The following is a 27,599-nucleotide window of genomic DNA, read 5'->3' as shown; positions in this document are numbered from 1 at the left end:
CACCAATACCGAGAGTATCAATGCATAATACCAAATGGATTACAAAAGTTGTCTCGTTAATCTCACCCGGGGGATTGAATACCATCTCATCCCAAATGTGTTGCAAGATAACGTATGGTGTGTTCCAAAAAAAAAAAACAAATTCGAAGGGACAGGTGCATGCCGTGTAAGCTGATGCTGTGTGGGTGGGGCGGCAAGGGGGGAGGGGGTATGTTAAAAAAAAAAGGAAAATGCGATGGAAAAATAAAGTAACGAGACTACAACGGCTCTTACCAGCGGTGAAAGCCCCGGGGCACCTCAAGGTCCGAGGTTTTACCTATCATGAAGGACACACGTATCCACATCATCATCTGGAAGTACCTTCATTCAATGGATTTAACAGTCAATCGATATACATCGAAACAAATCACATTATTTCCATACAATTTGTTAAGCCCCTCGCAGGTGGATTGTGTATGTTCCTGTGACAGTTGGACAGGTGAACTTCCACGTCACTTCCCTGAATACACAGATCCCTGATCTACTGTCCAATGGGCGATTGGTATCGATGGATTTACCTTCGTTATTACCCGAGATACATGTCCAAGTGGTCAGGTTGACTGCCAGGGTAAATCTAGGGACGAGGGAGGCTGGATTGCTGTCTGATTTTTCACATATGTAACGCAGTGAAAGATATCGCGTTGTGATCGATGGGGGGAGGGGAGAAATGGTGATGGTTGTTTGAGGGAGAGGAGGTGGTGGTCAAGTGATCCAACACTTGCTCCAGTCGCATACAGCTTCGAGGGATTTTATGCCCCCTCCTGCCGCAGGCGGCGCCACTCGGGCCTTCTTTCCTTCTTTCGCCTCTAGGCCATTCTCGAGAGGCGCGCGCGCCAACGCGGTCTCCACCATCGGCTACTCACGAACCTTTCAACCGATAAAAATCCTCTCCCTCCCCTTCTTCTCTCCCTTCTCCCTCCCCCTCATGTATCGCCTGCGTATGTGCGTATGTTTGTATCTAGTTATCGTAGACATCATCGGGATTATCCGGGACCATCGAATTTTCATAATTTCAAAGTTAATCAACAGATTGAATTTTTGTCTGTCCACGTTGGGCACGTGACTACTTGTTTGTCCGTCAATATTCTCACGGTGTGTGCGTTGAAGTTTGTGATTAATTCAGTGACAATTGTGCGATAAGTATGATATTAACGACTATCAGGTTGGTTTGAAAATCTAGTGTTCAAGGTTATGAAAATCGCTAGACATATGGATACATATGGCAGTGTTGTGGTAATTGTTTATTGCTGAATATTGTCGTCAGCTGGTTGATTTTGGCGGTTGTGATGTTCGGGGATTTTTACGACGGCCGAAAGTACTCGGACAGTTGACGTCAATTGGTATTGGCTGGACCTGGAGGTTGGAACAATTGATGACGGTGTACATTATCAGGGAAAATTGTGTATCGAGGCTGAAAGTGTTGTCGACAAAGTGAAATTGTAAATACTGTTGCAGTAAATATTTCATCACTGGAGAGACCAGAACGAGGTGCGTCATCTTGAAGACTTTTGGACAATGGGACTTTGATCAGAGGCCGTGATTGGATAATAATAGAAAACGATGACGCTGGATATAGTCGAGGATAAGAGGGACTAATGAATAGTGATTGGGTTTGGGTGAAATAAATGATATAAAATCGTGGTGGTGGTGATCAGGGTGAATACGAATGGATATCACTTTGGATAACGCGATATTCGCGAGCAATGTCACATATCGAGGATTCTGGTAGTAATAGAAGTTGTAACAGGGTGGAAAAACGTAACGCAATGTCACCACTTGATGAAGTAGCATCACCAACTAGTGTTGAATCTGAACTCATGGTTACGGATATGCTCGATGATCAGGTACTGGATAGAAGTCCCAGTAAACGGAAGCGTGATAATGACACTGATGTTGTGAGAAAACTTCCCCCACTGTCCACCAACAATAACAACAATGATGTGGCATTCGTGCTGGATGACAATACCGATGATACACTCCAGGATGACATCGAGGACGTGAGTTTTGAATTTTAACAGTTTTAATTTACCGCGTGATTTAATGACAATTGCGGATAAAATCACTAGGTCTTTCTCATATTTCGTGGAATACCTTGAAAACCCGTTTTTCGTATTTCGCTTTCTTTGGCCTCAAACGTATCCGCATGGGTGAGAGAGGAGACACATCTTGCCTGAAGGCAGCCAACACATTCAAACCGACAGTTTATCTCGTGTCTATAGTTTACGATCGCTTTTTTCCATCGGCACTTCTATTGTATATGCATATGAGGACATGAGGCTTCCCCAGTCACCCTCGGGGTCCGCGTTGTCTTTGACTCACATTCTCGTGTTGGGAGGATTGGTGGGCTTTTTTTTGGGTATTCCAGTTGTCGGTTATTTTTTAAAAGCTCTAATGGATGTCAACCTACGCGCATGTCTCTACGAGGTCATCAAACGGGTTTTCAGGAAAATCGGTGATGGTGCTGGTGCTGGTGGATACCAGATATCATTTCTGGGTGATTGAATGAGGAGATTGAATCGGTGATAGAGTTGACGATTGGGGGGTTATGGGTTAAGATTATCGGGGGGCGCTGGGATTTATCAGGGGTGATTGGAGGATTGAATATTATGGGGTGATCTATCACTGGTAACTCCACAATTCTTGAGGAATTAATTCTTCTGCAGGTGACTATCAACTCACCGGTGAATATGTCGATTTAGCAAAACCGAGAAACGTTGAACACGTGTTTTTACGCGGATTTAGTTGAGAGACAAAAGTCGAGAGCGGATGGGGTAAAAGTAATATCAAGAAAATGCAGAAAAAGGGGCGTGAAAAAGTTGTAGAATGTCTTCAGCTGCAGCGGGCCCTTATCCAGTTGACTTCTTGCAGTCAATCCCTTTCCGGTTTACTTGACTCATTAAAGCTATTGCTCATGATCATCACGGGATTACAATCCGTGAAATTATCAATGATGAGTAAGGGGGGTTGGGGACATGATTACAGTGCAAGTGAAATTTTCTTTAGCGCGATGTTTCGGTAATTATTTCACCCGGTATCAAATTCACCTTCCCCCCTCCCGCTCATTTATTTTGGGAAATGAGTTCCATTCTAACCATTTAAACAATTCCATTCTCTCCGTGTACACTACATTTACGATGTACCATTACCTAAACCCGGAAATTGGGTACATCCGAGTTTTGTGATATGACCGATCCAACTGGCCAGACACAACTTGCGGGCATTCCAGTCACTGGACAATCATCCTCTTCACGCCTACCACCCACTACACGATTCAAATCTCCACAACTCGTCATTTATTTCCACAAGCAGCTCATACATCCCCATGTCACTGAATTGTCACTTCCTCAAACCACAAGTGTCACAGGTGTATGATCTATCTGATCCTCACACACTCAACAATTCACCCATTATCCGGCGGAAATTTTAAAATCTTAACGATTAACAAAGGCTTATTTTCTGTCCCTGAAAGGGAGATGTTAAATTTTTAACTATCCACTGAAAAATTAATGATCACATGATTACATATTTTCTTCATCCTCCCCCACCCTGGCGTTTCCGTCCTCTTATTTTATTCCTCTTTTTTTTGTCTCTACAGTTCTCCGGTAATGACTTTTACCAGCAATTGCAGAACTTACAGAATATTTGCCAAGCATTACTTCAGAAAATGCGAGAATGACGTGGGGTGGTGGGGCAGGGGGCGGGGGGGGGGGGGGGTGGAGGGGTGAGGAGAGGAAGTATGCTGAGGCTACCAGTGGTGCACATGCTAATAAACGTAGAGGTATAAGAGTGACCATAAAAAATTTTTTTACCATCGCTCTGAACGTTTCTTGCCATTTTACGCTTACGTGAAAAGTTATAGTCGAGAGGAGAAGACATTTTATTGTTTTATACATTGGTACTTGTGCTACTACTAACCTCATCACATGGGTATTTTTCCATTGCAAAAAAAAAAGGAAGAAGCAAAAAAAATTGCCGCTTTGAGGATTAATAGTTGACATTGTAATTATAAGTCACGTTCAGTCTGTCTTGTTGCTGATATTTGTTTTTTTTTTCGTTCTCTTTGTTGAATTGATGGGGGAAAAAAATAGTAATGAAGGGGTAGGGGTGAGGGAAGGGGAGAGGGGTATATAAAACGGTCAAATTAATTTCTAACACAGGAGAGAAAACACATCACGATGATACGCACCACAAGCATCCACGTCAATGTCAGAAAAAGTGGGTCGACCTATCGCGTTACCGCCTCTCTCGAAAAAGAAGGCTTCACGTCAACATCGAGATCAGAGATAATTACGGATGAATATATGTGTACCTAGGTGATTATTTTTTGAGTCAATGAATATGGAGGGGCCTTTTAATTTCGCAATGAGTATTTCCAAATATTTCTAATGGGTTTTAGATAGGTGATTTATTATTTTTTTTTCATCTCAGTTTGAGTTATCTAGGTGGTAATTATGGAGGTAATATTAGTGATGATAGGTGGGTACTTTTGCGATCACAAGGATGGGCCAAGACTTTCACCTCTCGGTGTATGCGCTGGTGAATGAACACGAAATTATCGGTGGCTTTCTATTGAGATTTGAGGACGGTGGAGTAGCTTTTGCAGTTTTGTCCAGATCACGATGACGTGATCCATAATTTTTATTGAATATTTCTCTCCCCATGTGGGGGAAAAAAATTGTTAAACTTGTTGAATATCCTTAAAGGTTCAGGCTTAATTTTCAATGCAGGATGTCTATGGAAAATTGCCGATGGAGGTAGAAAAAAAAAATTGGAGAAAAAAAAAATTGGATGAGGAAAAAAATGAATGGCTGCCTCGGAGGCACCTGCACACGCCTGTCGGCCTATACCCCTTGGCTGTTACGTCGGTACTTATCCACCACAGGAACCCGACATGTATTTATGCATGAGCCTCCTGCATCTTGGCAATACTCACTGCGACAACATTATGTAGTACAGATAGTGGGCTTTCACGCGGTGAGAGACCCGTTCAAATCCCAAGTACGATATATAGATTCTATTGGCTATCGTGTGGAAGCAATGCCGCCGGCTAATTCGAATTGTCAATCCCTCGCTAATCGTATTTCGCTGGGTTTGTGATTGTAGCACGAGACAAAATGATTTGATTGATCGATATCGATGACGGTACCGTTTTCGAAACTATCGTTTGTCAGTGGATTTCTCCTCTCTTTGAAGTATTATTTTTTTCGAACTTTCTTAATCACAATATTTTTATCTGTATCGATCTTCTATTTCGCTTCTGGCGTATGTCTGTGTTTCTGATTGTTTATGATGCTGAATGGGAGTATTGAATTTGGTCATAGTTGAAGGCCAGTGGGATGTGGACGTGGGCCTTGGCCAATGGGTATTTCATCGGAATTTTATCCATTAGATGGGCTTTTTAATGGTTTCGTCAAGATTAGATTTTTTTGATGATTAGGCGGAGAATAACTGTTGACAGTGCTTCATTCATGTGTCGAACCAATCATTCGAGGGATTTTTTTTATTCTTATTTTCATTCACTTGTGGGAAATTGGTTATTCATTTTTTGAAGTTGTTAAATTATAAAAAATTCGTGACAGCAGTTTCCGGTTACTCTCGTGGAAATTTTTATCAAATTATTATCTCGGGTATTTTCCATGAATGATGATAAATATTCAGATATTCTGAAATATTCAATGAGTCAAAAATTCAACGTCTTTGATATGAATGCTTTGATATGAACCAGATGCCCAATAAATCTCCGATTTATCAGAAAATCTCTTTACCCCCTCTGAACCTATAAATCCACTCATTTATTTTTTATCCCTCATTGTCCATCAGATCTAGATCTCGGCGTGATCTTATAAAGGATGCGATCACTGGTCTTGAAAGAGTTGCGCTTCGTGCGACAATTTTTGCAACTTGTTTTTCACTCACTCCTCTATCCACCTTTTTGTAATCACACGAATGGCATTGCCATCGATTCGCGCGCTCAATCGCCTCAACTAATTACGCACTACCCATTATGGATTTGTGTAGCAAACGCACCAGACCGAGTGGAACGTCCAAGGGGGTTAAGGGGTGGGAGAGGGGCGGGAATTTTGTATCGGTCGGAGGTACATACGGCAAAAGAAATTAAAACAATTCTCTTCTATCTTGCACCAAAGAGCGTGCGTCGCACGTCTTCTAGCGGCACGTTTTATTCGCGAGCCGCGCGCGATTGCCATCAATTACACTGACCACGTAGTTGCTCCTCAAACTGCTGCCATTGACATGCCTCGAGATAACACAAAACCGCTAAATTTCATTTCGTCAATTTACTCTCAAATCTCTCATTTTTTGCCCGACGATTACCAATATAATGCGATTCAATGATATCGAAAAGCCGTTGCAGATCCTAATGGACAAAACGTGGGAACCATTATACAGAATCTCGCGACAATTATATCCGCGAATTACCCAGGACGTTAAGTGTTCAACTGTCATTACGCATTATCGCCTGCCATAAAGGAGCGACTTCCATGGCTTCTAAATCGTCAGTATGTAATTTTTTTTTTAATTCTGTCCCTCTCTCTTCATGTCTCACAAACTTTTCAACAATTCCTTATTTGACGTGAAATATTCCACCGACTGGGCCCTGGTGGGCCCATTAGTGTCAAAAGTATTCAGAAAATTTCCATTAATGCGCATTTAAAAAAAACATTTATCCACTGATTCACACGATTTTTCCCATGCGCATGAATTTATTGGGAAGGCCCTGCAGTGATGGGGCTTTTGGAAGAAAGTGAATCAAAGAATTTCTAGGATACTGATGTCCATATAATGTGAACATGGTTATAATGTGCACACGCAACGATCGACGTCGATACCGTTATCTCGAACCCTCCATATATTTCTCAGCTACAGAGTCCACGCACAGCCAGCGTCCCCTCTCTCTTTCTCTCTCTCTCGCATGATCTTCACCAGCCGAAAATTAACGGTGAATAACATCGTAGTCCTGGTCGTTTTTGAGATCGATCAGTGAGCCCCAAACGACCAATAATCACCAGTTGAGTATTTCTTTTTTAATCGACTGGGTAATCATTCTCACGACAATGTCACGGCTGCTACCGAGTCATTCGGGTATTTGATGTCCTGTTGAAATTTTTTTGCTGAAAATTCTTGGAAAGTTTTGGCCGGTTATCCGGCAGTTGTGACGATGGGGTTACACAGCATTTCGCCATTGAGAATTCAAAATTACGAAAAATATGCATGATAACCACCCTTAACCTCTATTTGTCATCCCTCCCTATCGATTATCTCTCAAATCGATTAAAAACTGATTCTCAAAATTCGATAAATCGAGAAAACCACATCTTCTTCTTTAGTCATATGAATTGTCTCCTTCACTAGTTCGGATGGTGTACAAGATTCGGGGTGGAAGGATCAACGATGTCCGATCCCCTGGGGTGCGCTTGTGGGTGGGCGGAGGGGAGGACAACCAGGCACATAAACCAGCGAAATTCGCATTGAGGTAAAGTAGGATAAGGGCGTTGCACGTTGGTTACCGTTGAATGGCGCTGTGGATGGACCGACTGGAATGTCGTTTAGCGACTTCCCTCTCCCACTAACATCAGAATTCATTCGATCGTCTCACTTGTATGTGCGTTCAGGTCTTTTATTCGTCATGTATTTATTTCCATTCGTCTTGATAATTTTTTTGTTCCACCTTCAATCGCTTCCTCTCCTCAAATCGTTTGTTGTACGTGTCTCCTTCGCTTTCGGCGTGTCGTTAAGGGTCGCAATTGCGGTCGGTGGATGACGGTGAATTGCACAAGAGATGGGCGGGCAGGAGGGGGTTGGGCGGGTAAGGGGGGAGATGGGGTGGGTATGGGAGAAGGTAAAATTACCGGCAGACGAAAATCTGCCTCGCTTAATTTGTTAACACGCCGTTGCGTCCCACCGGAGAATACCACACCTTTTATTCTCTGTGCAATGCACAACGCCGACGACGACTCTTCATCTTTTTTTTTTTTTTTTAATTTTCTCTGGACTTGTTCTCCTTCATCAACTGGATAATTTTCGTTACCCGTTACACTCTTTAAATTCAACAATGTCGAATTCCTTCGGCGCTTCTTCGTAAAGTTTTTTTTACTGTTTAAAAACAACAGTTTTTTTAATGTCCTCGGGTAAAAAAATGGTGAAACGCTTTCTGGCGCCGATCCAGTTTGCCAAGTTATATTATGGATAATATAGTGGGTACAATACTGTATGAGAGGGTGCAGTATGCATCACTCGTGGGATAAGTTGAAAATTAATAATATCGGAGGTTTTTTCTTATGTCGTTACTCAACTTGAAAAGGAGGATTTGTGGGAGAAGTGGTTTTAGCATTTGAATATTTTTTGAAAAGATAATTCAATTTTTAGTCGATTTTTGATTATTCACTCAGCAATCCCCTCCACCCCATTTTTTGTTAATTTTCCAGCCGGTGCAGTAATTTTTACTTTGCCGACACAATTTTCATTTTTATCCGAATAAAATTCCTTTAGTTTGGAAAAACAGCTTATAACTTCGACTTATTCATTCACGCAGAAGTCTCACGACTTAGAATGAACCAGGTTGAAGAACAAGTTATGGGAAAAATATGTACCTATCACTGGCTGATTAGTTAATGATAAAGTACTTCACAATTTGAATTCACATAAAAATTCTTAGAATATGTCGGAAGCGATTGACTTACGTAACCGATGCCACATTTTTCCACTTCACAATTTTGTCTTCCCGTTGATTCACTGACTCCGAAGAATAACTGGATAATTTCCAAAAAATTGAATTCAGAAGAATTTAAAAATTTCGATTGAGAATTTCAGATCAAGTCCAGACATCGGCAATTGAACTCAAAAATCGTCTAATGTGACTGCATCGTTATAAAATTTCTCAAAATTAGAAATTTGATTTCTATTCAATTTTTCCCTTCAGTCAGTATTTATGGTAAATTTTTAATTTCGCCCCCAGCTGTTCAAAGATAAATTTATTGTATTGTAAATTGTAAACAATATTCTCAACTTCAGACTATTTCTCACTCTGTGCATTGAACCGTTTGTTGAGATTGTCAGAAGAATCAATGGCAAAAGGAAACTGATTTAAATTATGACGTTGGGTGCTCTCTATCATCAATTGTAAAAAAATCAATCAAAGTCCTAACGGACGCATATTGCGAGACACATATATACACAAACTATCACTCGCACAGTTAACGGTGCTTTTTATTGCCAAGTGTAGAAAGGATATGGTGAGAGGGGTGGTATGAGCTGAGAGCAATAAATTTAACAGCGCTTGTCACGAGACACACATACAATCTAAAAACTTGAGAAGAGATAAAAAAAAATAAAAACAGTGAAGGATACGATGGTACGATTATTTTGACTGTGTCGTTTCGTCAATTTTCGTCGTCACTTTCGTTAACGACCGGAAAATTCTAATGGCTCCCTCATTATTACAATCGTTATACCTGAGGCATCTCAACTATTCAGTTTTTATCACTTCACCAGATCATTCAACTTATTTCCTTCCACTTGTATTCGCTCCAGTGATGAAATAACTACCCACCAATACCTGTAATCAACAATTGATACGTATTACGGCCCAGTCATTGATCAGTAATTGATTGAACATTGGGAACGAAAGTTGACTATGAAATATAATTGATACCTGGGCGGAGAGAAATTTCCTACAAAAAAATACCCCAACGTTCTGAACAAAAATATATCCGGAGTAATCGTTATCTCACTTTACCCCAAAACTTAGTAAAAGTAAAAATATGATGATCAATTTTTATTCCAGGCTAGAGAAATTTTATCCCGTTAGTTCACTAATTTTTTTTGTAAATAACGAGCATTTTAAAACGACTGGTAAATTCCAATCCACCGGGAGAGCAATTTTTAATTCACCACCACAACAATTTTCATTTTTATCGGGAAAATATTTCTTTAATGTCGAAATTTGGCTTGACGAGGAAATTATCAGTCTGATGATTTTTCTGTGACTCAGATGGTTATCAACATCTGAAGAGAAATTTCTAGAAAAGTTCTAATGCTGTCGGTTCTCATGGAAATCCACGAGAAAATTTACGCGTTTCTGAAAATTATCAGTGTTAGTACTAAAATTTTTCTGAAAAATTTCTCTTCATGTGTGAAAGGTTTCATGTTTTTTATTTCTATTTTCAACGTCTTGTAGTAGATGAATTATAAATTTCATCATGAATTTCGTAAGGCCTTGTATATGGAGAGAAATTTGTTTATTCACTTATGACAACACCATTGAATTTTTTTTTATTTCGAATCAAAGTATTGTAATCGTTCAACTTTTCATGTTTCAATAACTAACTTTGGTTTTGAGAGACCTCTCAATAACTCTTTAATTGACGGATATTGATCTTTCAATTCAGCATTTCAAATTTCCGTTGATGTCGGTCGTTAGTTTCACGCCTGCGATCACTGAAAACATTAGAGAATTGTCTTTAAACGTTCAAAAAACCATTAAAAATATTTAAAAAATAGGAAAATCGCCAATTAGACTTGAACTTTCATAAATAAATTTCTATCACCGTAGTATCGATTCCAAAACCAAATATTTCCGTCAATAAAACCCATTACCTTCACACTTACAAGCACACATACACTATCCATCCCCGATCGTATCTCATTACCTCACATAATTAATTCATTACTCGTGGGACATTCAAAAATAAAAACAAAAAAGTAAAAAACACGGTCAACAGGATGATACCAGCAGCTCACAGGTGGTATCGAGTGAATAACTCTCTCGTCCCACGCAAGACCTCATAATCGTAGCGGGTGTGTCGGGACATTCATATACATTTTTCTCTTCGTTATTAATACTCGATACTTTGCATCGATTACCAATAAATTCGATGAAAAATGTTAGCTACTAGCGGTGTCTGTCCAAATGTCTCCTATATTCACTCCCCTCCCTCTCCGACCCCTGTCTCACCAACAGGGGAGTGGAATTTTTTTTTTCCCAGATTTTTTAAACTCATTCTCAGTCTACCCAGATGGAACCAGTCTGACCAGCGGAAGCTTGCACCACTGTATATCAATCGAGTACGCGAACAAAATATCTGTAGTATCCGTTTTCGCTTCGATCGGAAAGAGGAATAAAAAACGTCACTGAGGCTCTTTGTATATAACGCTTTATTCCAGTTTAACTGGTAGATAAAAGTGGAAATTTAACGGACAATTTACTACTAATTATGATTTTTAACCGCATTAATTTGAGACTTTCTAATATCTCGAATCAAGTTCTTTTGAACGTCTCAATGAATTTAATTGACTTTTGATTATTAGAAGAACAAAGAAATTGTTAAGGTTATTATAAAGCCATTTCTATGAAAATTCCATGGAAGTTATGAGTTTTGGACAGTAGAGAGGCGAGAATTGCCCAACATGTCTCAATTTTCAATCAAAACGTGAATACTTAACACCAAATTACACTGAATTTCCGATAATATCGAGAGGGTTTCTGATCACTTGAACTACATTTACGGATTAACTAACGCCAGTCGTTAAAAGAACGCTCCTTCTGCCTTGATTGGCACTCGATGTGATTACTAATCACATGGTTGAAATTTCGAAAAAAGAGGTGATCAATCAGTAGATGGTCTTGGATTTAGCTGATCAGAGACTCTTATGTACCTCATGTACGAGAATTTTTGCAACTTCTATCGACTCGTGGGATAATTGTACTGAAATTTCCCTTTCCATTTTTATTTTTTCGTCAAACAGTAAATTTCCAGTTGGGAAATTTGAGTGGAGCTATTGCGTGAAAAAAATTTCATCAAAACCAACAAATTTTTTAACATTCCGCAATAGACAATCTACCGTTTAATAAACAAGTTCTATTATTTGTTTACCAGGAGGAGGTATTTTTAAAAAATATTGATACTCTCCGGAATTTAATTGAGGTAATACTGACTACGTCAGACTTTTCCCGAATTTTACTCACTCATTTAGTTGGAAAAGTAGACAACTGAAAAATGTTAAAATACCGACATGATGGTAGAGCTAATCCAAACTTCCGAAATCGAAAATTGTCATGTTATTGTGACTGAAATTACAAAAAATTTCTCACAGTGTGTTCGAAAAAATAAAGTATGTCTCGGTCAAGTTGTCTACTTTTCCAGTAGCCACTGCTGCTCCCGTCCAATGAAATGATTTATTTAAAAATTATATTAAGATTTATTGATCCATTTGTAAACATGCAACCTTGTACCAGATAAAAAGTGCATAAAAGAAACGGGTGAAGAGCGATACGAGTACTCTATCCATGGGGATCACTAAAACTGTGATTAACGACCATAAAAAGAGGGGAGAAAGGAGAGAGTTAACATACGAGCCCCGTATGGAAGACAAACAATTGAATATATTATAATATAGAATATTAGAGCGCCGTGTAATACCGGAAGTCGCGGTGAAAAAAAGTTTAAAATAGAAAAATAGATAAAGCATAAGAGAATTATAAGACAAGAGAGAAAGAGAGAGAGGGCGCGAGGAATGTGAAAGAAAAGTTATATAGCCGCGTACAATTTATTTGAAAATAACGAGCTTTCTGATGTATTTAAAAATGAATTATTCAAAATTCAATGATCCCCGTTATATGTTGAAAAAATCGTTATTTCATCACCTATTTTTTTACGAGGTTACAAAATAAAAAATAAATACCTCTTTACGAGGCCTTTATTTAGTAATTCGCATGGGAATACGTGTTATTTTGTTGTTAGAGTTTCTCAAAAAAGGGCGAGTTCTGAATGCTTTGAAAATTCTGCCGAATTTTATCTTCCATAAAATATACGCAATCCAGAGACAGACAAAAGCCTTGAGAATGTGATTTTTGCGATTGAAAATATCACTTTGAATTTTAAACAATTATATCAAGATTTCAATATCTGACGATTAAATATTTTGAAGATTATATTAAATTCATAGGATAAATTAAATTCATTCATAAATTACATTCAATATGACGTTTATAGCATTTCTCAAAGATCTTCACGGTCAGGAAAAAGAAAACTTTCGTGAGCGATGACCCAGTCATTTTTAGGAAAACCTGATTAAATACGATATCAGAAGAATAAAATCCGGGAGGTTCACATTTGACATTTAATGATATTCCGAATCTCGTGATAATCACAATTCCTCAGCTTATTTGAATTTTAAATTAAATAATGAATATTCAGGACCGAATTACGATAAATTTGCAATTAATTGCCAATTCAAGACTATATTCACTCGAATTTTTCCGATTTCTACTGATTTCCAGAGAATAATTAAATCCAAATCAACAATTTCCATCCTTTTCACGCCCCAACATTTCTGAATTTTCAACAATAATATTTTTCCAAAAATCAATGCAATTAAAATGCAAAAAAAACCTTCAACCCGAGGTTCCCAGACTGTCGATCCTTAGCAGTACCTTTCGGAGACCATCATAAAATTTTTTGATGTCTTCACCGATCAATATTTCAAGTCAATCAATGAATATTCACCGTCGCCTTAACTCTCCGCATTTAAAACCCCAAAAATGTCCCAAAAATTGCTAAAAATATCCCTAAAATATTCTCAACCTCCTATAACCCCTCTCCCAACCCACCCAACTATCTCCATCAATAACAATAATTATTCAGTTCCTCGTTATCACGAAACTATCCAACTCATCGAACCCCACGACAATCTGAAGAGATGATCACGAGCGAAGGCCTCGTCGCGATCTGCGGTACACCGACCACCGAGAGATACGTTCCCTACATCGTACCCAAGGAGCAGCTCGTGTTGGATGGATAAAACATCTCCTCGCGGCTATTCGCTCAAGGGGCGTCTCCATCAGCCCCATCCAGCGTCCCACATGGGGGCCTGGGCTGTGCGCAATCACACTAGGCCACTGCCTAACGCCCGTGAAAAAGAGGGAGAGAGGGGCCGGGGGTAGGAGGGGGGCGTAAGGGGGGAGGAGGGGTATCCTGAGTTTGGGTTGATCTAGCGTGTGTACCCGTGCCACGTGCGTGTTACACACAATTCAGTAGTCGAGCGGTCTGCAGCGGTTCGTCGACACCTCTACAAGGAAAAAAAAAATTGTTCACCATCGCGATTTGCACTCGCTAATGCAAATAATTTGTGTATCGATAACAATGTGCAGACTAGTGGTCGATGTCAGCGTTGGGTGGTGGCAGAGTTGATAGTCCAGAGGCCAGTGGTGGTGGTAAGGAATAGCACCGGCCGAGCTTTGGACTATCGTCTCCTAGTGGTCTTCGCGTCTCCGTCGCTTCGGGGACGATTCAGTCACCGGCGCAACATCAACTAGGATAACACGAATCAGCTGTTGACATCGGTCCGGTGAGACGCGTGTGCATGACAAGTGGTGTGAGGGACTAATTTTGAAAAATGAAGAAGACGTGCGAATGAGGATCATCCGGAGGTGGACAGGATGATTATTATTTTTACGGTCTCCTGGGAAAATTAAAAGTCCGTGACACGTTCGATATGAATCTACTGGAAGACTGGGAACCAAAATGAGGGAGATGATTTGAGGAATACGATTGAGGGAAAGGCGAGTGTGTGGGTGTGTGTGTAACTGTGATTTGTGATTTTTATTTGTAATTGTTTATGGTATTTTGAAGGGATAATTGACGGTGCGATTGATATCTGGATTTAACGGGTGATTATTAGTGTGATATGAGGGGTGATTTATCAGTTCGGTGAATAAAGTTGGTTGGGTGATACGAGGTAAGGCCGATTTGGGCCCACCTCGTTTTAGTGTTGACAAACTGGAGGTCCTCGAGATGTTTCCACCGCGAACGGAGGCGCCAACCGCCGACAAACTGGCACTCTGCTACGCTCCCCACGTTGATATGACCACTGTCATCGAGGTCGAGGTGAATTGCATTTTTTATTTATGAGATGAGAGAAAAAAGGATGAGTTTGGTGGGGAGAGGAGATGGGAAAGGGGAAGAAATATGATAAAAATGAGAGAGGAGTATTTTTCATTCAGGTCGAGGTATTATGGGTTATTGCAACAATGAGTTTTAAACGTTGAAATATAACTGGATAATAGACACTTTTAACCGTGGGATAATTAAATGAATCATTTGTGAGTCGTCTATTTATCCGTATTTATACCTCATTATCTCATTAGTGAGAGAGAGACAATTTTCCAAATATGTTTTTCTAATGACCCATCGGAATTTTGAACAAAGTTGATGTTTTATCACTCGATGAGACAGTCAGCTATTGATGTTTATACAGTTCGAAAAATTATAATGTCAGGTTTAATCTAATCTAATGGAATAATTATTGTGAACGAGAAGTGGAAAATGTAATGCAGTAAATAATCCGTAATGCGCACCTTTCGTACGTTCGGAGTTGTAAAATTTACCGAAAAGCCCTCGAGGTATAAATAAAAATTGCGAGTGTTTCTTTGCAACTCAGAGGTTGAGTAGTGACTCGGCACCGGTTCGTGTTATGATTGTTCTCCAGTAGAGACACTAAATCATGGAAAGGTTATTGTGCTTTTTGCCCAGTCACCGATGTCTGTACGATGTCAAACCGCCATCGAATCAAACTGTTCTCAAACATCTCGTGTTCACGTGGGGGAGGTGGGGTGGATGATGGGGAATTACATAAGTTGTATTAAAACATTTCTGTGTCTGTCGATTTAACGAGAATATTACTGACCAAATGCCTGGCGATGACTGGACGAAGGCCGAAGCACTTCATTTATTGCGTGATGCGCGAGGATGTGCTGGATATTTATTCTTGGAAAAAAACGCACGTACTTTGACTCGAGCCGTCAAATGTAACTCCTGAAATATCTGACATGATCTAACATCGTGTGAGACGGAAAATAAAAAAATAAAAAAATTAATACAATTCATTGTGGGGAGATCTTGAAAATATTTTGCTAATATTTCGGTTAATTTTTGTTTTGCAGGACCGTTTGACGAGTCATGGTGGCATATCCACCCTTGGGGGTGGCAATTCATCGCCCTACTCGGGTGCCCATCATCATGGACACCGAGGAAATGGCAATGGTGGTGGTGGTATGCCCCATCATGCTGGTGCATCCTTACCAACTGCATCAGATTTTCAACCACCCTATTTTCCACCCCCCTTTCCCACCCATCATCATGCACCGGCAAGTCCACAGCATGGCCTTGGACAGCCCCAACATCTCGATTATCTCGTCGGTGATCCTTATACTCAAACCCTTAATACACTCCATCAGCATCATTACAATCATCTCAGTGCAGCTGTTTCCGCTGGACAGAGGAGCGGAGATCTCAGGAGGGACGCCGAGGGTATCCACGTGGTGAGTGGTTGATATTTAATAATATTCAGTAGCACTTGTGCGGGAAAATGGCGCATTTTACAGGGATAATTGTTAACGATTAATTATTCCATTTCAATAATTAGTTGGGGAATTTAACGGCTCGGTAATTACCTTTGAATTCCCAATAATGAAATCGCATGACGTTTGGAGGAGAGAAAAAATCTAAATTGTTTATGCAGAGGGAAATAGGTCAATAAAAATGACCCGGAAGTTCTATAACTTCCACGTTCTATAACAACCATTGAGGTGATAGTTTTTGTAACCTTGACAGTCACGTGAAGGTTTATAGATCAGAAAAAATTGAATTTAAGAATTTCGTAAGAAATAATCGTTGCACAAATCTCTGCTTTTACTATTTTTATTATAGTTTTTGATTCTTCTAACAATAACTGGGGAAATTCTCTAACTCCTCGGCCATCATATTATGATTCTGTACTGCACCGTACACTCAATTTTTGTATTGGAAAATTATCTTTATTTTCTCTATCCTCACTCAGTAAAGTCCAAATACTACCCATCTTTTTTGCTATTGCCAACTACTATGTACATAAAATGTAAATACTTGGCTGAAGACCCTCGAGCGATGGCCAGTGGTGAGTTCCTGGCGGAACTTGCAACAAGTCTCGTTTTAAATGAAAAATGAACATACCTCATGCTAGGAAATTTCTTTAAATAAAGATGTCTCTAAAAAAATTTTAGGGAGATTGAAGAGGTCTTGATCGCAATTTCCGGGATCGTGATTTATTTGTGGTTTTTACGATATTGCGGAACTAAAATTTTAAGTTTGAATTTTTTTTCATTACATGGAGACGTCATATCAATGAATTCCTTGGAAAAAAGTTCTTATCGAATGAAATAAAAAATTTTTGGTAATTTTATGTTGTTAGTAAAGTTCCGTGTCAATTGAATAAAACTGTCAGTCGATATAGTACAAGAATATAAAATGATAACCGATATGGGAACCTATTTTAACATCTAATTTCCGAGATCTCCATATTTTCCCATTACCAACGCTCATTTAAACAAATTAATGAATATCTGTGATCTTCTACGTCGATATCATTTCTCACACTATCGAGGTCATCTTTATCTCCAAACGTTTGGAATTTGATCGAAGGTATATTCCACCATCGGTGAAGTGGGTCCCTTTCCAACGGACATTCACAATTGCGTAATTTCATCGACCTGAAATACCCAATAATCTCCTAGATTAACACCTCGACATTGACGAAAAGCCCAGGGACTAAAATATTCGTAAAAATTACGTGGAAATACCGTAAATGCCAACTAAGAACAAAGGTCCGATAAGAATTACGAGAACGTTCCGTAAAAATTACGTAACTCGCTGCGCACTATTTACGAAACGTTCCATATTATTTACTGGGCCCTTCGTAATTTCTGTTCGCAACGTCTTCCCTGGGGAATTTACGCACCTCTCGCGTTATTTTCATTCACCTATTTTTCCCCGCGATCGACGTACCCTAGAAAAAACTCCAAGATGTCAACCCCCAAGTGGTTTCTATAATTTTCCATAATTAACCCCTTAATCATTCACAATAACATAACTTCCAATATCACTCGCATCCCTTACCATCCGCGGATCACTTCCCCGTTCCATATATTTTTTTTTCATCCCCCATTGTCTAGTAAACAATTCATCCCGGCAATTTTAATTGAGCGAATAGATTGAGGGAGGCCCGCTGGGTATAACCGACCAAAAAAACCCTCTGCAAAAAATTCAATCAATGTCCGGCTTTGGCCCTTGATGCGTATGCTCGTGATACAAGAGAGAGAGAGAGAGAGATAAAAAAAAATTATATCGCAAGGGGACATGGAATTCCAGTACCGTTATAACCCCCTTCATGATCGTCTCGGGGCTTCTGGTTCGCATACGATAACCATACATCAAACCTGCTCTCCATCAGTTGATACTTTAGTAGACAACAAATTTATAATGACTTACCTACCATCCATATTTCACAATTCGATCTTTGCTTACTCCACCTAAGCAAAGCCAAAGTCAATCAACTGCCGAAACAAAAACTTTCACATTCACGTCTTCCTGGGTTGGTAATGATAATAAGAGTTGTTGTATCGTGGTGCAAAAATTTCACTCTAATTGACGCTCTCGGTGCATCTTCGCCGCTCCTTCGTGTCTGTAAAACCGACTGAGAGGGGAAGACGAGGGGATTGCCGATTTGACCGGGATTTTTTGCCCTCTCCTCACCCCCCTGAGTGTCACATAACGATTTCTGATGCCAAATAAATTTGAAAAAAAAAAATTTACGTAATAAAAAGCCACCCCGAACTCGGGGAAATTCGAGACACTCGTGAATTCCCAGCGTCCGGTGTCTGGGGGTCCCTTGAATTTTTTCGAATGACAAACATCTGCACGAGAGAAATATTCAATAAAAATTACGTATCTGTACCGTAATTCTGAAGCGAACTGCGGTTGGAGGGGAGTTCCATAATTTTTATGTGAATCGTCTCCACGGAAAGAACTTTTGAAAGAAAAAGCTTAGAGCGAAGGTTATTTTTATCGCGAAAATTATACTCTCAAGTCTAGATTTGCAGATAAAAGTGGACTTAAAAATGACGGAGTGCCACATTTAGCCCTCTAAAGCTCTAATTTCTACCCAAGATTTTGCTTCGTGAGGGAATAATTACGATACTGTCACATTAAATTTCACAGTCAATTCCATAATCGATATAATCTCTGTTTTATGTGGTTGGACAGTTCAAATTCGCGGCAATTATGCCCAATTATTTTAAGTAAATCCACCCTGTTATATTGTAAATAATGTTCCTTTCGATAAAAACTGCTGACAGGAGTAATGATGACATGAACGCCTGGGATTTTAAATTTGGATAAAGCCCGGACTAGCCTTACCCTCTCAACATATTCCTGTCTCCGCAAGTAATTCGCTTATTAAGTTCCGGGCTTCGACATTCCCCCCGAGGTAGATGCCGGGAACGTTTGCTTTGAGTTGAAATATTCCAAGAATCGCAATGCTAGAGAATGGCCCGCGTTAGGATGAGGGACACACACGTGAACGGGATGTGTATGTTGTTAGAAACATTGAGAGAAAAAAAAATATTTCATCATCTGATTTAATTGGAGTTTAATCCGACGATTGACACATCAAGATGCACTTTGAAAAAAAAATATTACTCCTCCTGAAGAATTATTTTCTTAGAAAAATTATTTATTTACGTGTAAATGTATTCTTATACACGAAGAGGAAAAAATTATTTTTGCCAAATATTTATTTACTTCAGAGAAATATTTATTTGTTTAAAATCGGATTTCTCCGGTCTAACCACTGCCAAGAGAGACATAATTAGGTTAAATTATAATAATTACTCTAGAAGATGAGTATTTTCTACATGACCCTGAATGAACTCTATTAATAATTATTTAGTTTTTATAAATTTCTGATTTTCTTCAGGGAAGAATTTCGATGAATTATTTAATGCTCATAATTATTGCAGGAGTTCACTCAAAGTTATAAATAACATGATCATGTTCTAGAACAATATAATTGACACAATTTAAACCTCATCAGAATTGTCAGGGAGTTACTAGATTTCTTTTCTCAGTGTCTTCTAATAATTGGACAAGCCAAATTGCTCATGATATCGTTGACTGCGATTTTATTGCAGAGAATATTTGAGATTCGATAATAGATTGAATCGATGGACCATCGGGGGGACATTGTGGTGTGATGACTAGCGCTCACAATAGCCAACAATCAGCCGAGTGCTTTCCACTGAACCCCAACAAATAGCTTTATCCTTGAAGAACGTACATGCTTCGTATTATATCTTTATAAAGAGGATAGAATGCCATGTGCTATCTTACTCTCCTTTCAGCTTTCATCCCTCCCAGTTTTGAATTATTGTTGGATCCCCTCTCTGACAAAGTCGAGGCAACCCCTTTTAAACGGGTAAAAATCTCGGGGATCTTTCCCGAAGCACCACTGCGGAAAATCTTAGGAATTGTCTGGATATACACGTGGCTGGGTCCATTGATTTATATCTGCTACACATGCGTGAAAAGACACCAATCGTTGATGCGCGAGTATTCACAAAATATTTACTTCAAATTTCGCGTTATTTTTCGTTTCAAACAAATCGGAATTTTTTTTCAGTAATCAGTTGTTATTTAAGTCGCCCAATGATTGTATGGAGAGTATGGAATATCTCGGAACCTAAGGGAGATAGCAAGATTTTTGTCAAGTTCTTTTTTATGGAGCAGATTGAGTACTACAACAAATGTTATGACAAAAATTACGATATCTCTCTTAGATTCGGAGATATTTATCAAAAGCTCAACTCAAACTCAGTTCAGTTATCTCGTTTTACCACTTTACCGATCTTTATCCCTCTAGATAAATAAATCAGATGGATAAGCACATGACTACTTAGCATAAATAATTACTTAGAATCTGTCACTGTACCTCTGTCATTAAAAATTCCAAAATTCTCCTCTGAAAGTTCCAAATGTCATTCAAGTGAAATTCGCCAACAGTTCACTGCGGAAATTCTCCGGAATTCTGTAGATCTGCACCTCAATCCGCACACGTGTGTTACACCACATGAGAAGATGAAACCGTTGGTCTTTCCCCATCATCTGTGACCCCGTACGAGCCACTATGTCATTAGATTCTGTGTTTTTGTGAAGACAAACTTTCGGAATCATTCGGTTTTATTATCTTTAATATCAAAATAATTACAATCGAGGTCCTTTGAAATTATCCAACAGCTCATACTCACCGCTGAGTAATTATTGGGTCCGTTTCTAATTTTCAAATTAAGGATACGAATTTTAATGTAATCATCCGTTGGAGGCCCTCCGTGACTTCATTGACATTCATTCGGTGACTTTTGGGAGGAGAAAATAATGATTGAGTACCGCAGTCGCACACTCGTATTGCCAATAGTATTAGGTGATAATTTATAGATTCGTAAATTAAAATCATCATATTTTAGGCTATAATACCGATAAATCGATGGCAGAGGAGGCTTTAATGGGCGATAAAGTCAGACTTGAAATTATTGAATTTATGAACATTTTCTATATTTTTTTTTCTCACTGAAGTAGATGAGAACTGAGATACTCTTTCTCTCACGTATTCCACGGATCGCGAATTAATTGTATCCGCCTTTATCTGCCGTTGAAATCAAACTAGTACAGCGTCAATAAAACGATAAAAAAATGGTTTTTATATATGTGATCGGTTGGAAATACATGTAGTATGGCTATATTATTTTGTATAACGCTATGAGGGAGCTTTAACGAGAGAAAGGCGATCACATTTCATCTCATTAGCCGGGTCCACACACACACACATACACATACTGTACACAGTTGGTTACATCAATTTATAACTACAAGCGAGATGCGAGTCGAATAGTCCTCGGCTACTTACCGCCCGCGGGTTAATTAACGCCGCTTTTTTTTTTTTATCACGTGAAAGTTTCGTTCTTGGAACAGGCTCTGTTGATGTATCATACAGGTAGAAGTATAATGCGAATCATAATTGTAAAAAAATATGAAACTTGATCGACACTCTTTCGCATTGCTTCATTGGTTTTCGTTGGGAACGGTAACAATAATAAACAGATGATTTTATATAAATATTTCGTTACACGTTACGTTGCGAGTCAATATTTATTTAAAAATGTCGGTATTGCAGATCGAAAGGATGATGGATTAATTCATAAAAAATATACTGCGAAATAGTAGGATTTAGAGGTGGACTTCTTCCGGTGAATTTCAGACATTCGGCGGCCTGATATTGTTGATGCTGTCCGAATAGGGGAATTATATAGTGGCAGATGTGATTGATCGATTCACCTTTGCTCGTTTTCGATCGGTACTGAACGGTATCTGATTTCTATTAAAAAATGTAAACCACTCGAACCGAAGATGAATGTCCGATTGATGGGAATTTCGAATGGTGAATGTTTTTTGGGAGTAGACGGTAATTACTAGGGCTGATTGTAAATTAGTTCGTTAGGGTGGGCAGTACGAAAACACTGGGGAGTGGTTGAGGGGGTGAAACCGCCACCTGAAGGATGACCACTTGAAGTTAAATGCGATGGAAACTGAAATCATCTCGGAGGGTTGGAATATGGGGGTAAATTACCTCCGTGAAAAGCCATTAATTTAATAAAAATTGCAATTTAACGGAAAAGAAAATCAATTTTCAGGAATTGCCTCATTTTTTTAATTGCGAATATCTGTAGAACTGCGGAATACAACAGTCATGTTTAAATGCCTCTGAACCCGCTGAATCCTTCGACAAGTTACATCAAACAATATCTCCGTCCATCGGTTGCCCCACGTTATGCTCCATCCTAAAGCCTCAGCAGTTGAATAAAACAGGTCGGGCTGTAATATAGAGATTAAATTAACTTGAAAAGGAGGCGATCGCTGATCCTCGTGGGCGATATGTACCGATTGTCTTGTTTCATGTTTAGCCGCAAGCGTATTTTCTAGGATTGAACGGTCTGCATCAGACCCATTCTCATATTATACAGTTGTTGTATAAAATGTGTAAATCAAATGAGCAATTCACATGTCCCATCAAAATCGACATAAACATCATCATAACTCTCCTTTACCATTTACGTGACACACTTAATACAGACTCATGTGTTTGTATTTTCGGTGTGCGTGCGAAAAGTGGGCATTTCGGGAAGAATCATCATCCTCGGAAAGTGATAAATTTGCATAATTTCAAAATAATCTCCTGGCTTGAGTGATTTTGTGGTTTTCTTTCTCACGTCAACATCGCGTCAAATTATTAACGATAAATACCATTCCACACGGAGAGAAATAGTGAGTAAAAATTACTGAAGTTAAGTTCTCTTACTGATTATGAAAGTGATTAGAAACTTGACGTGACGGTACCGCAATTTTTCCCGGGAAATTTAGACTGAAATTGCTGAATGCTCCGAAAACGTTGGAGGACAACTTCGTAAAATTTTCGGCAACTCGATGTCGCTCGGGAATTACCGGGAAGAGGTCATTTTTATTGAATATTTCTCTCTGCAGACATTATTTAAAAATCCATGTGTTCTTGAATAGATCAAGTGGACCGAATTTCCGTATGAAGATAATGATCTCGTTCGCGCCAACGCGTTCATTCTAAATTTCTTTCTCGTTTAGTGGGACACCTTTCGCAATGATTTGCCAATAAAACTTCAAACTACTTCCTATTCGGGACTATATGACTGTGGCAATCGTGACAAAGTTGATAGCAAAAAAATTATGAGTATTAACGCACACACGAAGATAAATATTCAATAAAAATTACGGAAAAGTCACGAGGAAGATTTAAGTGACAGTAAATTTCGATAAAAATTACGAAACGCTCCGGAAACAATTTCACATAACGAGAAATATTCTGACAAAATTACCGAACTTGAGTTCACTCGACGATTTCGTAATCAACCGAGGAAATTGACGTGACGGTATCATAATTTTTCAGACGATTCAGATAAAAATTGCGGAACTGTCCAGACAATATATGTAATTGTTATATAAACGTTTACTCATTAGTTCAGTCATCACACGCGGCTAATTTGAATTCCCAATTTATTTAATTTACCAATTTTTAATCATAACTTTTACAATCACAGCGCTCGTTCGTTCTCATATTTTAGATAAATCATAAATTTTAAATCACCAGCAGTTTCTCCCCTTTTTAAAATGCGGCGGTTTTTTTTTTCGCTGTTTTGTGGAGTGAAATATATATTTGATAATCTTCAGTGCTGATCATGCGTCAACGTGAAATAATCTCATGGGTCTTTGCGCGTATCTCGGTTCGCCCTGGAGCTACCGGGAAACGTGCTCTCCTGCATCACAGGACATTATATATACGACCGTGAGAAGCGGGCGGTGTATAAATATGGGGAAAAAGTTGAGGAGAGAAAACGAATTGTGGGTATAACCTTTTGATACTGTAACTATTTTACGCACGTGCTTGATTCCTTGATATTGATACTGAGGATTTTTTCTTCGCGGAGGAGTGCTCCACTAGGTTGAGAGTGAATGGAGCCTACGGTAATGGCCAGGTGGGGTGGAGGGGAGGGGGTGGAGAACGTGACTGATCGTTTTGTGATACTTGGGAATATGATTTGAATATTAATATGGAGAATCTGACATCATTTCGAATTCACTGATTTTTTGACACGTGTTGGTTGGCCTAGACACTCGGAGATTCGAGTGATAAAAATAGAATATGATATGAGTTTAGCACAGACAATTTTTCATTGCAAACAGAATATTTTGGAAATAGAATGCAATATTTATCTCTTCATATTAATTTTACAATTTAAAAAATTCAAATCTACTCAATTTTGGTAGTAAAATCCTTATAAATGACCCGAAGAATTTCTCAGGAGTAAAAGTGTACGAAAAAATCCTCAGAAAATATTCCTCGGTTTATGGAACAATAAAAAAATAGTTGGTATCAAAAAAATTAATTTCCACGATTCTCTTCAATAATAAAAATATTCATCGACTCTATTCCTCTCCATAATCCTCACCTGATTAATTCCCGACAAATCAATCTTTGTTCCTTGTGTATAGACCCACAATAATTACCAAAAAATTAATCCCCCGCGAGCACTCATTGCGGATATATTTAACTCTCCATGCAATACATACACCAATTTCCTAATATAAACTTCGCGTGTCTTATCTTAATGGAATCGCATTTGCAGAGTAAATTGGTCTCTCCAATATTCCTCAAAGTCATCAGCATGACGCTTCGAGAATCGCCACGTTACTTGTCGCTATTCGATGAGATGTCGATCTGCCGATCGATTTGAAATGATCGAATTGTACGTCATTAAAAAAAATACAATCGTGAGAGGAAATCATTATTGTATGGACAATGCTGTGTAACAATTCCAATAGTTAAATTAGAAATAGAAGAAAAAATTGATTGATGAATGATCAATTGTTTCTTATCTCCGGTTTTTTTTTTGTTTTCAGACGAATATGCACGCATCCTTCCCCTACGACGGAAGTCGTGGAAGCGCCGGTGGCGGTGGGGGCGGGGGTGGCAGGGGTGTGGACTCCTATGGAGCTGTCCGACGTCCGGATGCCCTCCTACCACCACCGGGACTCGATCAGACTGATCTTCTGCACACGAGTCTCGTTGACGACCCCCAGGTGAGCGACGATGTACGTAATCGCAAATTGCATTATTTTTTTTTTATCGAGGAGGATAAATACTCACCATAACTAATCAATTTTCTCATTTAATTATACCCTGTGTGGAGTATTTTTATTAATCGATGCAATTTATAATATCCCACTCGGCGTTGAGAAAATATGCAATAATATCGAAATAATGGGTGAAGTCCGTTGCCAAAAAAAAAACCTGAATCATCGATAATAATGTAATATACAGGGCACGGCAGTTTGGCATATAACTGTTGACTAGAGCTCGAAGAATTTAATTTCGGTGAATACTTGAACGGACCCTTTGGTAATTCCAAAGTATCTCCTGGCTTTCTTCCTCACATCCTGGAATGTTCTTTACTCCTTTAATATTGCTCCCCAAGATCAATCAACTCTCTTCATCCCCTCTCCTGCCGCTCTTACACTCAGATTGTAATTGACGAGTGGAGATTAATTTGGATTATTGTGTGCTTCATTGGAATTTTATTTTGGTTTTCAGAATACAAATGTCGATGATGGGGGATTCATGAATGACCTTCCACTCTTAAAAAGTGAGTATTTTCCTTAAATTTACAATATTACGGGACAACATAATTTCCTAAATTACTAAAGATAAAAAATAGTTCAGAAAGGGGAGTTATTGTTCCCCATGTTAAATAATATCGTTCGAGATATTATTTGCCGAAAACTCGCCCAATGCATCGGGCACAATCGACGGCGTTGGGCAACGGTTTTGTGAAATAACCCCGACGGTGTTTCCCCGCGGTGACCAAAATCGTCGGACCGCAGAGGGTGACCAACTAGGGCTAATCAACAAATCAACTGTAGAATCCAACATCTCCACGATAAAAAACAGAAAAACTGTTATTTTTCAAAAGCCCATTTTATTGCACCGGCTGTCCCACTTGTATATCCTCAACACGAATTCATTATTATGATTTACCGGCCAATTAATCTCCCCATGAATACCAACCGGAATTTCTAAATTCCATTTACATATTTCATCGACCCAGACTCCTTCATTGACCACTGGTAATTGTTCAACGCCGTTCAATGAAACACCTCTGGTGACATAAAAATAGTACTGAACCAGACCTGACACTTTCGTTTCGTAAATAAAAAAGGGAAAAAGTACAACTACGGGGAAAAAAAAGTCATTAATTAAATTAAATGAAATCAGTAGCCACAAAGTGCACGGCCAGCCACCTCGATACACTTGTTTCCCCCCAATTCGAATACATAATGATCAACTGGTTTTATATAGCTAGTGCTAGTAGATCGAATCTAAAATGGAGCTAAACTATTTGCGCAATCTACGACTGGCAAATAGTGTGCCAGATATTTTGTTCCAGTGTATCACATATATTTCTCTATTTTATATGTAAAATAATTTTTATTCACCTCTCGATTTATGCTCTCCCCGAACGATTGTCAAATACCCACGCTGACATGTAATAATAAGAACAGCATAAACCGGCATTAAATTACATCCGAGGGGTGGGGAAACTCAATTTTAAGAGGGGGCTGGTGCCTATCGCAGTACAAATGTTATTACCGCATTGAGGTGCCAGATTACCCGCTTATTAGACCACAACGGTTTTCATGTTCACCTCTATTAATATATATATTTTTTTTATCAGACAAAATAACTTCTATAACATTCTCCATTCTTAATGACACAATGGTAATTACGTGATTAAGGTTAATGACACATTTACATGATTCGCCATTAGAAATAAATTAACTTGTTAATGACACTGGAAACTGATTAAATTCATTTACATAAATAAATTCATGTTTATCAGCAGCGATGGAGAAATAAATAAGCATGGATACGATGAAATTATTCAGTGATCTTGGTTTCAATTAATTATGTTGGGGTTTTTTGCTGTACGCCCGGTGGCAGTTAATCACACTATTCACAAACTATACACTTTCAATTATTTTTCCTGACGCGAAATTAGTTATTGAACGAATGAATTATTATATCCAAGTGCCTTA

The 27,599-nt window shown here is 38.9% G+C and overlaps 1 protein-coding gene across 6 annotated transcripts in view; it reads left to right on the top strand.

Annotated features, from left to right (window-relative positions):
- Tfap-2 (Transcription factor AP-2) overlaps window positions 1–27,599 on the top strand; it is a 97,092-nt gene that overhangs the window by 54,095 nt on the left and 15,398 nt on the right. For 3 of the 6 annotated variants that reach the window (XM_064131080.1, XM_064131079.1, XM_064131078.1), the window contains 3 exons: window positions 15,998–16,375; window positions 25,407–25,598; window positions 26,098–26,149. In XM_064131080.1, coding sequence (XP_063987150.1) covers window positions 15,998–16,375; window positions 25,407–25,598; window positions 26,098–26,149 — 622 coding nt within the window. Of the gene's footprint in view, window positions 1–635; window positions 2,037–14,097; window positions 14,943–15,997; window positions 16,376–25,406; window positions 25,599–26,097; window positions 26,150–27,599 lie in introns of those variants that run through there. The other 3 variants (XM_064131076.1, XM_064131075.1, XM_064131077.1) reach the window with 3 other exon arrangements.

This window comes from Diachasmimorpha longicaudata, chromosome 11 (genome assembly GCF_034640455.1).
Source record: "Diachasmimorpha longicaudata isolate KC_UGA_2023 chromosome 11, iyDiaLong2, whole genome shotgun sequence".
NCBI classification, from domain to species: domain Eukaryota; kingdom Metazoa; phylum Arthropoda; class Insecta; order Hymenoptera; family Braconidae; genus Diachasmimorpha; species Diachasmimorpha longicaudata.
Note: the sequence above shows the minus strand (reverse complement) of the source record. Positions and strands in the feature narration are given on the sequence as shown.